The sequence below is a fragment of the Nansenia antarctica genome (assembly GCF_963989245.1).
Source record: "Nansenia antarctica genome assembly, chromosome: 18".
Lineage (NCBI taxonomy): Eukaryota > Metazoa > Chordata > Actinopteri > Argentiniformes > Microstomatidae > Nansenia > Nansenia antarctica.
In genome coordinates, this window is record NC_137691.1 from 7,508,094 (window position 1) to 7,521,123 (window position 13,030).

General features: G+C 47.9%; 1 protein-coding gene across 1 annotated transcript; it reads left to right on the forward strand.

Moving 5' to 3' along the window:
- Positions 1–1,246: 1,246 nt before the first annotated feature.
- LOC308173134 (LETM1 domain-containing protein LETM2, mitochondrial-like) lies at positions 1,247–12,159 on the forward strand. The gene is made up of 11 exons (XM_080548105.1): positions 1,247–1,514; positions 2,356–2,413; positions 2,610–3,084; positions 5,471–5,614; positions 5,996–6,142; positions 6,352–6,555; positions 7,153–7,272; positions 8,133–8,252; positions 8,414–8,521; positions 9,058–9,129; positions 9,411–12,159. Exons 2-11 carry the CDS (start codon positions 2,367–2,369, stop codon positions 9,459–9,461), a joined length of 1,488 nt encoding a protein of 495 aa, XP_080404231.1. The 5' UTR covers positions 1,247–1,514; positions 2,356–2,366; the 3' UTR covers positions 9,462–12,159.
- The last annotated feature ends 871 nt before the right edge of the window (positions 12,160–13,030 follow it).

Sequence of the window (13,030 nt, forward strand, 5' to 3'; positions counted from 1 at the left end):
CACCAGGCAGCCCGGTGTCGGTGGAGGGCGGCAAGCATCACCATGGATACCAAGCATCCTCATGGATACCAAGCATCACCATGGATACCAAGCATCGCCATGGATACCTCGCACACCCCAGCCACGGTCAGTTTGATCCCCTACCATCTAGAGATCCCCCCTCCCCCACCCTGGGGTACAATGACTCTCAGTATCCCCCCCCCCCCCAGACACTGTGAACAATCCAATTTAGCCTTTGCACTACTGCTGTTTACAATACTACCTTTGCACATACAGTATTTTTGCACATTGCTCATACCTCTTTGATATAGCATCTTTTATACATCTGTACATTACATACTGTACATAACTGTACAGTTAACTACCTTAACTGTACATAGCTCATCATTGTATATACCTCTAAACTACCGTACTTGCCATACTGTACCTATCACTATCATTGTCATGTTTTTATATCATGTTTTTATATCACTATTTGCACTTCTGGTTAGATGCTAAACTGCATTTTGTTGTCTGGTACTTGTACTCTGCAATTACAATAAAGTTCAATCGTATCTAATCTAATCACTGACAATGATATGCTCATCTCATCTCTGTGGACAGACGGGTAATACCTGAGCCAGGTGATGAAGGTGGACGAAGTAGTTTCTACTTTTTTATTGTAGCTTTAGTTTGACAAACTATATTTCTAAACACATTTTCAGAGCTAGGCGGGAGATCCAGGAGGGCTGTGAGAGGGGGGAAGTGATCACCACCAATACGAGATCAAACAACATCGTCACTGTAGTCATTCACATGTAAATAGTAAGATAGCGTGGGTATTCCCCAGTCATTCACATGTAAATACTAGTAATAAAGTGGGTATTATTGGTCCCAACGTTGGTCTTTACACACACAAGCATAACTGCAATTGCGCCGTTGTGCCATTGGGCGGCGCTGGCGAGGAGCATCCCGCCCCGAACCAAGCAGACGTCACCTGATTGGTCTACACATCATCAGTCCTGTAAAGGGAGTTACCCTGTGAGTGCTGTGATTGGAGGTCACAGCTATCCTTTAAACCACACCCGGGCTACTCCCCCTTCTTGGGTTTCCGTCACCATCACCAAGGACTACAGTACCTGCCAGAAATAATAACATTGGATCTGTTGATGTGATAAAAGAGTGCCTTCTTTGTAACACAGTATTTCTCTCTCGACAAGATTGTGTTACGGGTGTAATTCTAATTTCTAAAGATACTGAATACAGATCTGCTCTCTGTTAGCTCCGGGTGCGGCTGGTATCTCAGCTGGTTGCTGAGTTGTAATTTGACCCCTGTAGGATAGCTTAAGCTAGCTAGCTTGGCAGGCTAGCTCCGGTCTGGTTGTGCGCATGCGCAGGTCTGCAGTCACCCGAGCCGTCATAACCGAATGGTCACCAATCTAGCAGTGGAATATTTTAATACAAGGACACGGAAAATTACACCACTAGTTCTCCATGAGGAATCGTCTCGTAACGGACTAATAACATTTCATAAGGTATGTTATCTAATCCTGCTCTTCCTAAGCAAGCCTTCATAATACGGCTGTCTTGTTGTAAATAGCTTCGTTGTTGTACTAGATCTAAAAAATAGCGATATAACTAGCGTTGTCAATCCATAGCGGTGATTAATAACAGTGTTGTGTTTGACGTCGCTAACGTTTTATGGTGGTGATTTTATAAAAGATAGTTTCGTAATATAGTAATCCACTATCCGGCTATAAATCATCCGGGCCATACCAACACCGGCTTTCGTTACTAATAGTGTAATGGTTTCGTCAGCTTATCTAATGCAACAAGTTCCCTCTGCTGCTTACACAATGCGCTTATTATTTTTTACTAGTTTGTCTTAAATGCTCAATTTGTCATATGACCGACATAATCCACCTGCTTTGGGTAAATCTGTAGCTAGTTATATATAGCCAGCCAAGAGGGCCTCGCCGCCTGGGCCTTGGTTGTTGTGTATGAAGCAGGAATGTTAACGACACAGAAGGCCTACAACACTACACGTGAGAGGAGAAACCCGTGGCCAGCTGTCGCGCCACTTCCTCTGTTCACCGCTGGGGGGCAGTGTTGAGTGACAACAGAGGATGAACAGACTATTATGAAGGGCTGTGGTGACATGGGTCACTTCCTCTGTTCACCGCTGGGGGCAGTGTTGAGTGACAACAGAGAGGATGAACAGACTATTATTATGAAGGGCTGTGGTGACATCATGAGTCACTTACTTTCATTCGAGAAGCCCTGGCTGACGTGTTGTGTGATGTGATTTGCCACAACATAATGTAGCCGCCGGGGTTGGTTTTAACCAGACTGTTGTTGTTGTTGTTGATATTTCAGGACATCCCGACATGGTCGCGTTTGGATCCCAAGTGCTGATTGCTGTGACTAGATCAAGGTGAGATATGTAAACCAGCCCATTCCTCATGACAAAAAGGAAATATGATGATCATCATCTAACACTCAGCTTTGTTTTATGGTGTTAAAAAGTAAACTACACGCCGACTATGAAATGCCTTCATTCGTAATGTGCTTTATATTGTTGTATGCCTTAGGCCTTACCTAATGTGTATTTTCTGCTGTTTACCTTGCAGGGGGTCCTATTTGCTCACCAAACAGCGGCACTGCGCGCCTCTCCCTTCAGCGACATGTGTTCGCTACCTGTCGGACTTTCCTAGGAGTACTGCCCAAACCACACACCACGCGCCACGGCCCATCTTCCACGGGAGCACCGACCCCCACCACCGACTCGCCCTCGTTCCGGTCCGCTTTCTCCACGAGTCATGCGCCAGGCTACAGGATGTTAAGGGGCCCACAGGGGACGTTGTCCCCGCCCCGAGTGACTCAGTCCCCGCGGCGGCCACAGCGGCGCCAGGGGCCCCTACGCTCAGCGCCGCTGCTGCGCCAGACAGAGCCGTAGCACGCAAGTCTATCGGACAGAGGGTGCTAGACGAGCTGAAACACTACTACCACGGGTTCCGCCTGCTGGGGATCGACACCAAGATCGCGGGGAGGATGGTTTGGGGGTTACTGCACGGCCAACTGCTCACCAGGAGGGAGCGCAGGAGGGTAGGCCAACCGCTCTGTAGTGTCCAGCAGGACGTCCTGTCTGTCTGTTTGTGTGACCCCCTGTAAACCCGAAGGCTCCGAGGATCACTTGACTCGTGGCCTTTGGACGTTGAAGAAACGTGACAGCACTTCGGTTGCGTTGACAGAGCTGAGATAAGGATAGAAAAAAAAAATGCTTCTTCTAGCATTTCTAGCAACTTCTGTAACTGCCAATGGCCCCTTGACCTAGTAAAATTACCTGTTGTTATGATGGCTGAAGGATAGACGATTCACTTACTTTTTTTGTAAGTCGCTTTGGTTAAAGGCGTCTGCTAGATGCCAAAAGATGTAATGTAAATGTCAGGAAACTTTAGGTCGTAAGGTGTGTCAGTTATATGTGATTATCCTGAGGTGGTTGTTCTGTGTTCAGCCTGAGGAGGCTCTTACACAGCTCTGAACCTGGGCTGTCACATAGCTGGCATGTCACAGTGTCAGTTTCTGGGTCGAGTTTCTGGGTCGAGTCATTATTGCTGCAGGATGTTGTTTACCTCGTCAGTGCAGTGGCTATAGGTTACCGCAGGGCAGGCAGGCAGGCAGACAGACAGACAGACAGGTATGCAAACAGACAAACATACATCACCTGTGTGTCCTCTATGGACAGACAGGCGGAAAGATATCACCTGTGTGTCCTCTATTGACAGACAGTTAGACAGGCTGGCAGACAGTCAGACAGGTGCGCAAGCAAGCAGGCAGGCAGACAGACAGACAAACAGACATGCGTCACCTGTGTGTCTTCTATGAACAGTGCTGCTGAATCAGCACAGTGACAGCCTGGCTGTTTCTGGAGTGAATAGAGCGCTGGTGCTTTGTCCCTAACCTCATATCCTAGCCAACACTCCACAGTGTTGTTGTTGTTGTCGGGGATGTTGTAATAACACAGTAATAATAACACATGACAGCGGCGTGCCACTGTGTCAGTGACACAGCTGTGCTTTGGCTAGTCGACCCCTGGGGTTCAGAGATCACGTGAGGTTCTGATAATAATAATAATAATAATAATTATTATTATTAACTTTATTTGTATAGCACTTTACATCAAAGTGCTTTACAATAGGTAAGCAGCAGTTTAAAACAATTTAAAACAACTACCGGTATTTCAATTTAAAAACACACAATTTCGAAGCACAAATACAATAGGTAAAAACAACAATTTTAAACAATTTAAAAACAACTATTTCAATTTAAAAACACACATAATTACAACAGCACAAATACACAGCCTATGACATGTAGACAACGGAAAACAGGTGGGTCTTTAACTTAGAACACATGGGGCCGGTTTCAGAGACAAGGCTTAAGCCTAGTCCTGGACTAAATCACACTTTCAATGTAAAATCTCCATTGAAGATGTTTTTTAGTCTTGGATTAGGCTTAAGCCTTGTCTGTGAAACCGGCCCATGGGGTTCTTACATAGGCTAGAGTTACTGTTTCCTTTGATGAGACCAACTATATGACAGGACTGTTAAGTACTGAATCAGAAACAGATTTGTTGGCATGTAGGTTTTCACGTACAAGGGATGTTCTTTTGTCTGGGTGTGCATAACAATAAACAAAGTGCGAGGACAAAAACAGACAAAAACATCAGTGAAAAATAATAATAGAGATGAAAAAGTATTTACAAAAATAGTGTAGTGTGGTTGTGGGTCAAGATAACAGTCAGTGTCCGTGGGGGTCCCAGGCCTCGTTAATAAGGCGAACTGCAGTCAGGAAGAAACAAATTACTGTGAAATGCAGAGTTTTTTTTTTTTTTACTGATTTATTGCCGTGCAATCAACTTGTCAGTCAACTGTTGGAATTTGTCATCTGTTCTACAGGAAGCTGCATCTCTACAGGTGTTTCCTGTTAGAGGAGAAAAACTGTGTCAACTGTGCTTGATAGAAATTGGTTAGAGGGTCAATGATGTCATAGACAGGGCAGTTTTCACCATAGAAACCTTGATAATATGACATTTAGCAGACGTTTTTTTCCAAGGTGACTTGCAGTACATTGACTGTATACTTTATCTTGTAAGCCACCACTGTAGAATTGCTGGCACTACGCTCTACCAACTGAGTCACGCAGGACAAGGAAGTAGTAAGTAGCCTGTCCTGTGCTGTAGAGACACCTGTGTGACGACCAGGGTTTCAAACCTGGACCTGGATCACGAGTGTCTACCGTTAAGCCAAGAGGGCATACTCAAGGTCTGAGGGAGACTTAGGTTTATATTTCTCAGACTCCCTCATCACAAGAGTGTGATGCTCCACCTACAGCGGTGTGTTCATTTCCCAGCATGTTGTGTTGAACCAACGATTTGGTGAATGTGAAGATGTGACCCCATGCCTTGCCTCCACCCCCCCCTTCCCCACAGCTCCTGAGGACGTGTGTGGACCTGTTCCGATTGGTCCCCTTTTCCCTCTTCATCATCGTGCCCTTCATGGAGTTCCTGCTTCCTGTCTTCCTGAAGCTCTTCCCTGAGATGCTGCCCTCAACCTTCGAGACAGAGAGCAAGAAGGCAAGCAGAGCACGCACATGTCACAAGCACACACAAACCGCACACACAAACCACACGCACACACACACACACACACACACAAACACCCTAACAAACACACACACACACACAAACCCCCACACGTCACAGACACACACACAAACACCCCCCCCCCCCACACACACACACACACCCCCATACACGCACACACGTCACAGACACACACAAACACACACACACAAACACTCTAATACACACACACACAAACCCCCCCCCCCACACACACACACACACACACAAACACTCTAATACACACACACACACACAAACCCCCCCCACACACACATAAACACACACATAAACACTGCGGCCTGAGCTAATGGAGTTGTTGATGTTGTTCAGGTGGAGAAGCAGAAGAAGGGCCTGGCTGCCAAGCTGGAGCTGGCCAAGTTCCTCCAGGAGACCATCGGGGAGATGGCCCGCAGGAACAAGGCCGAGACCCAGCAAGGAGACGAGACCCAGCACTCCTTCTCCACATACGTCCAAAAGGTACACACCCTTACACCCTAACCTCTAGTGCCCTACACACCTACACACTTACTCTAAACACTAGGCCCTTTCACCCTATTTCCTAGCCTCTACACCCTACTCTCCTAACCCCCTTACTCCCTAGTCCTTAGCCCCAGCACCCCTAACCCCTTATAGGCGTTCTCTCAAGCTGTGTTGTGCCCCCCCGCCCCCCCCCCCCCCACCACCAGGTGCGCCACACAGGAGAGCAGCCCACCACCAAGGACATCGTCAAGTTCTCCAAGCTGTTTGAGGACGAGCTGACGCTGGAGCACCTGGAGCGCCCCCAGCTGGTGGCTCTGTGTAAGCTGCTGGAGCTGCAGCCCATCGGCACCAACAACCTGCTGCGCTTCCAGCTGCTGCTGCAGCTGCGCACCATCAAGGCTGACGACGAGGTGAGAGGAACACACACACACACGCGCACACACACACACACACACGCTCACGCTCAGAGACTCACACACACACACGCAAACACACATGCTCAGAGACACGTTCACACGCACACACATACACACACACACACACACTTGCACACATGCACGTACACGTACACGCTCACACTCGCACGCATGCACGTACACGCTCACACACACACATGTGTGCACACGCTCACACATACACACATGCACACGCCCACATGTTTATGCTCACATGCGCACACACACATGCACACGCACACACATACACACACACATGCACATGCACACACGCACGCTCGCACACACGCACGCTCGCACACACACATACACACACACACACACACACACACACACACACACACACACACACAAAATGTCTGTGAAATCCACAGTCCCAACATGTCTACATGCCTGTGTAAGTGCATGTTATCTAATGTCTCTGCAGCCGAAGTGTATCATTAGAGCACATGAACCACGCCTTCACGCTCCCCGTTCCCTCCCTGCCTAGACGTGTTTGCACCTGCACACCTTGTAACGTGTGTGTGTGTGTGTGTGTGTGTGTGTGTGTAGATGATCTCTACAGAGGGCGTGGCTGCGATGAGCGTGTCCGAGCTGCAGGCCGCCTGTCACAGCAGGGGAATGAGGTCGCTGGGACTGACGACCGAACAACTACTGCACCAGCTGCAACAGGTACACCCCTCCTCCCTCCCCCCACACTCTCTCACACCCCTCCCCCCTCACCCCCCTCCCTCCCCCCTCTCTCTCACACCCCTCCCCCGTTAACACATCTACGAAAAGGCCGTAGAGCTGATTGAACTCAGTGTCCGCGTGAACAGCTGGTGGCGGTCGACATCGGAGGATGGGCTCGTCGTGACGCACGGGAGGGTACGAGCAACAGTAGCGAACGTGGTGTTGTTGAACGACACCATTCCTGATACCGTACCGTGAACTATTACAATGAGCCCATCCTCCGATTTCTACCCCCACCAGCCTCCCTCCCTCCCTCCCTCCCCTGCCGGTGTGTGAGGATGGCCTCAGGGACCATTCAAGGACTTTTTCATTCTACTCTCTACGCATTAAACCTTACATCTGAACCATTCAAGCATTTCATCCAAAGCGACTCACAATTAGAGATTACAAGGAGTAGCTTCGGGCTTAAGTGCCTTCCTTACTCAAGGGCACACTAGCGGCAGTGTTCCCGGGTGGGATTTGAACTCGTGACCCTTCTGACCACCAGTTCCAACTCACTATCCCCCCTAGGCCACCACTCTCATTCTGTTGTTCTACTGGGTCAGAGTTGTGACCTTCTCCTCTGGTGTCTCTGGTCTCACTCCTGGTCTCACTCCTGGTCTCACTCCCGGTCTCACTCCTGGTCTCACTCCTGGTCTCACTCCCGGTCTCACTCCTGGTCTCACTCCTGGTCTCACTCCCGGTCTCACTCCTGGGACCACTGGCCGTCTGGGTCTCACTCTGTCTGTGTTTCTGTCTTAGATTGTCATAAATGGTTTTCATGTTTTTAATGACCTCTCCCCCCCCCCCCCCCCCCCCAGTGGTTGGACCTCCACCTGAAGGAGAACGTGCCCCCCTCTCTGCTGCTCATGTCCAGAGCCATGTACCTGACAGACCTGAAGCCCAAACCCCTCGTCATCCCCCCCGTGGTCAAACTGGAGGTACGCACGCACGCACGCACACACACACGCACGCACACACACACACACACACACACACACACACACACACACACACACACACACACACACACACACACACACGCACACAGAGAGACACACACAGTGTCCTGACGCCGTGTCTTTCCCTGTTTCCTCTCTAGAAGTCCACGCCCCCTCCTGCGGAGAGCGAAGCCGCTGTCAAAGACACTCCCGTCAACGCCTCTCTGGAGGAGCTGGTTGACACCGCCCCTATCGTCCGGGACAGGAAGGTATGTTGTTATGTGAACCTCGTGGGGGGGGGGGGGCGGGGTTTATGTGACTGTTATACCTAAATGGGAAAGAAAAATTAGAAATGTTGTGTTTTAGATAGATAGATAGATAGATAGATAGATATAGGTAGGCCTACTTTATTGATCCCCGAGGGGAAATTAAGGCGTTACAGCAGCTCACACCACAAACAACAAAACAAAAAATTAATTGAATAATAGAATAAAATAAAAATAGACATAAATAGACACCTGAAACATTATATACAGTAACAACAGTCAGCTGTGGTTTATTCACCATATACTTCATGATCTTACTGTTTTTATACTATACATGGCTCGCCCAGTATTGTTGTCTGTCCTTTATGTTGTGTTGTCATGTGTTGTTTTTAGAGAGTGGCGTGGCAAACTGAATTTCCCCACGGGGATAAATAAAGTAGAATTGAATTGAATTGAATTGATAACCTCTGTATACGATGGTGTCTCGTACCTTCTGGTTTAAACATATACCCCCCCTCCCCGCTCCCCTCCCTCCCCAGGTGGAGAGTCTGCTGGACAAGGCCAGGACACTGGAGATGGAGATGCCCTCCCCCGAGGCCCAGCTCATACACGTGAGTCCTGCTGCTCTCCTCTACTGCTTATCTCTCTGATATGGACCCATAACATCTTATGAACCGTCTGACCTTCTCTTACACGCTTCTCACGTTTCTCACCCTCCCTCTCCCTCTCTCTCTCTCTCTCTCTCTCTCTCTCTCTCTCTCTCTCTCTCTCTCTCTCTCTCTCTCTTTCTCTCTCTCTCTCTCTCTCTCTCTCTCTCTCTCTCTCTCTCTCTCTCTCTTTATGTACCTCCTCCTTTCTCTCTACCTTTTCCTCCTACCTCCTCTCTGCTCAGGCTAAAACTGCTGAGTTGGCCCAGCAAGCCAAGATGGCTGGCAAGATGTGAAGGACTCCATCCCCTCACAGTCCTCTGCTACAGACCGCGGAGGGAAGCGACGTGACATGGGGCTACTTGACACCTCCTCCTCCTCCTCCTACCCCCGCGCCCCCACCACCCCCTTCTGCACTCGTTGACTAGGGAGGCCACCCACCCCCTCTTTAGAAGAGGCTGAGCTGAAGGTGGAAACATATAGAGCTTGTCTCATCTCCTCCCATCAACAAGGTCACATCTGACAACAGCAACAACAACAACAGTGCTTCCCTCCTCCAGTCAGAGAGCTGTCCCTTGGCTCAGTAGTGAGGAGGGGAAGAGAGGGGTGTTTCTTTTCAGGATACTACTCCCATGTTTACAGTGGTATGGTTCAGTCTCCTGGTCGCTCACCCTTGACCCCCTCATATCACACAGCCTCGTATCACATTGTGATGTAACCACGGGAGACTTTGCACTGTAGCTATGCACGCCACGTTGTTTTTGGTTTAACATTAACTCTCTAAAAGAACAATCTTCCTCCCCTCTGCCAGGAACCCTGTACATGTGTAAATATATAATAATGTAAGATATATGATGTTATTGTCCTGAACCTTTTGTGGCTGAGTGCAGTCCACCTGCCCAGGCTGCTAGTACCAGCAATGGCAGTCCTAATTTGTAATATTAAGACTTTATGAGACTTTATTAATGACTAAATGAAGCCGCACGGCGCCGCTGTTTTAGTTTTCCCAGACGCGTTGTTGATAGTGACACTGAATGTTTGCGGGTATTTTAATTTCCTTTTTCAGAGGAAGTGGTCGTTCCCTCCCCCTGGGAGATCGTTAGCCAGGTCGCTAGCTAGCTAGGTCTGCGTACGAGCAGAAACTTTCAGTCTGGACCCAGATGGGTTTTATGTTATGGGTGTGCTTTATTTAATGTGTTAATATGCTATGATGTGTCCCCATGTAAAAAGAAACTACAAAAAACTGAAATCTGAAAACTTTCAGAGCAATTATTAATTATCAGAGCAATTATAGCTCTTTTTTTATTTTTCAAGACTAAAATATTGTAAGTTAATATGAAAATTCACCAATCATGTATTTAAATGCGTGGTCAGGTCCAGTTGGGTCTGGCCTGGTCCTGGTTAGGCGCAGGTATCCACTCTATGACCTGGAACATAGTTGAATTGGGCACGTCAGAAGGCAATCCAGGGAGACTCACTAGAAATTGTCCCTCAGGAGATGCCGTACACATAGATTTTTATTACTAATTGGCTATTATTTATTGGCTAGCGATAAATAGATTTGACACCAGATGGTGCCTATAAGTTGACAAATACAGCCTTGCAGCGTCTAAACCAGACTGTCAGTTGTTTTATGGGAAATAATTGTGACATTTAAGATTTGCCAACTCTATTTCGCTAGTCTATTTTGCTGTCTTTTCGCTAGACATTTTAAATGTCTGATGTGGACAACCAGACTTTTATTTAACGGTTTATTTCATGGAACTTAGCTACTAAGATTTTTTTGGATTATTGGTTTTTCATCGTCTGCCTTGAAGGCAACAGACGGGTGCTCGCTTGTCAACTCTTTACCTCGGAACTCAAGAACAAAAACTCAACTCTTGGTTTCCACCTTGTGGACAACAGTAATTGACATGCCTTCAGCCTTGAGTCTCTACCAGGACAGCTCTCTCAGATCTGCCTGAAGCCTTCTGACCTGCAGTAACACGGAGATGTGTCACTTGCATCATCAGTTGCTGTTGGCGTCAGAATCCTACAATGGGATTCTAGAACCTGCTGAGATTCTCTGTATAGAATTCCTCCCGTTTCTGTTCCGTTATCAACCCCATTGTTGTGGTGTGTTAAATCATGCTGCTCATCACCCTGTGCATTTAACCTCTCTGTGAACCACTGTGCTTTGATCACTGGTTGGAATCCTAACTTGAGGTCTGTACGTGTAATTCCGACATTTGCCTAAATCCTGCATTGTGGTCAATGGGAAATTTGTGCAATCATTGAAATGAAGCGTGCGGATCTAGAGTTAGTGTTCCAACCTCAGTGAGTAAGGAAATGATGTATCCCAGTAGTACAAACAGCCCACCTGGATCAGTGTTTCTTTCAGATTTCTGTTCAGGTGGGGTTCATAGGCCTCTGAGTCACCATCCAGAGGTGACATTACCAACATTTTCTATTGATTTTCTAGGTAAGCCAAAAGGTTTTAGGCAGGGTGAAACAGATTCAGTGGCAGGGGGAAACGCTGATCTGGAGAAGTACGTTTCATCTCCATGGAGATGGCCTGACTCCATCCTTTTCATATCCCCGACATGTCAATGTTTCACTGTAGTCATGTATCCCACAGTACTCCTGGCCAACACACAGGAGCGGTCTCCCAGATACAGATTAAATCTACTTTGACAAAAAGTCTCGAGAAGTCTCTATTGAATAGATGATGTAGTCCCAAGATCTGACTTAATCTGTGTCCGGGAAAACAGCCAGTATGATGTTATCAAGCCTGTTCCTTTGTTGGTGCCTCTACAAACAGCTTGCATATGAGGTTTACACTACATACAGTACCTGTACCTGTAACAGTACTTATACCTGTACTTGTACTTGTACCTGTACCTGTACAGTACCTGTCCTGAGGCGTCTGTAGCACCTTCCTGCCTCCCAGTGCTGTATGTCATTCTGTCTGAAACAGAGAGTTGGGAAAACAAATTAATGGCATTAAAAGATGATTCAATCCCATTCTGCTCTCCTGTGTTCTGTGTGTGTGTGTTTGTGATGGGGGGGGGGGGGGGGGGGGGGGCCTTGTTCTGTCAAAATGCCTTGTCTTGATGTCGGTGCAGATGGAGACATTGCTCTAATGTGAAATTCAGTATTACTTTCAGGGTTTGATTAGAGTAGATTCAACTTTATTGTCATTGACAGAGTACAAGTGTTTCCTGGTTATTACTAGACATACCAGGACACGCAGGGTTGGAGGCCACACCATGCGCCCACCAAGGTTTCACCAGGGGCGGGGGTGGGGCGCATCTCAATACTCTGGAGGGACTTCCTCTCTCTCGTATTGAAACCTACTCACCAGTCACTTCCACCAGTTTGGCTGTTTATAGACCAGTGCAGAGCTGCAGTTAGAGGAGAGGAGGCGCTGTATGGGTATGAACGGTCACCCATGGGGTGATGAGGCTAAACTGAGCCGGGCTGTCATCATACCCATCCTGGGGTCTAGAGTTACACATGGGGTGACATTTTTCAAACAGATTTATGGCCCACCAGCTGTCCTGTTTATCTCAATCCCTTTTCCCTTTTTTACCCCAAGCCCTCATTTTGGAGCGCCACTCGCTTTTCGGCTTGCCCCTCGGAACAGTGTTACAAGGGGTAGTAGTTGAAAGTCTTCCCCTATGAAATGGGATAAGATAACCCTTCAAGACCCTGATACGTCATCAGTAGTATCATAGAAAAGCATGGACGCTCGCGATTCGTTCACAACTTAAGTTTCCGGTTACACTGGTATGAACGCGGGCTGGTTCACCAGACAGCACCAAGGTTCGGAGGTTCCAGAACGGGAACGGGAAACGGCACGGTGAAAGCCCTATGTGAACTGCTG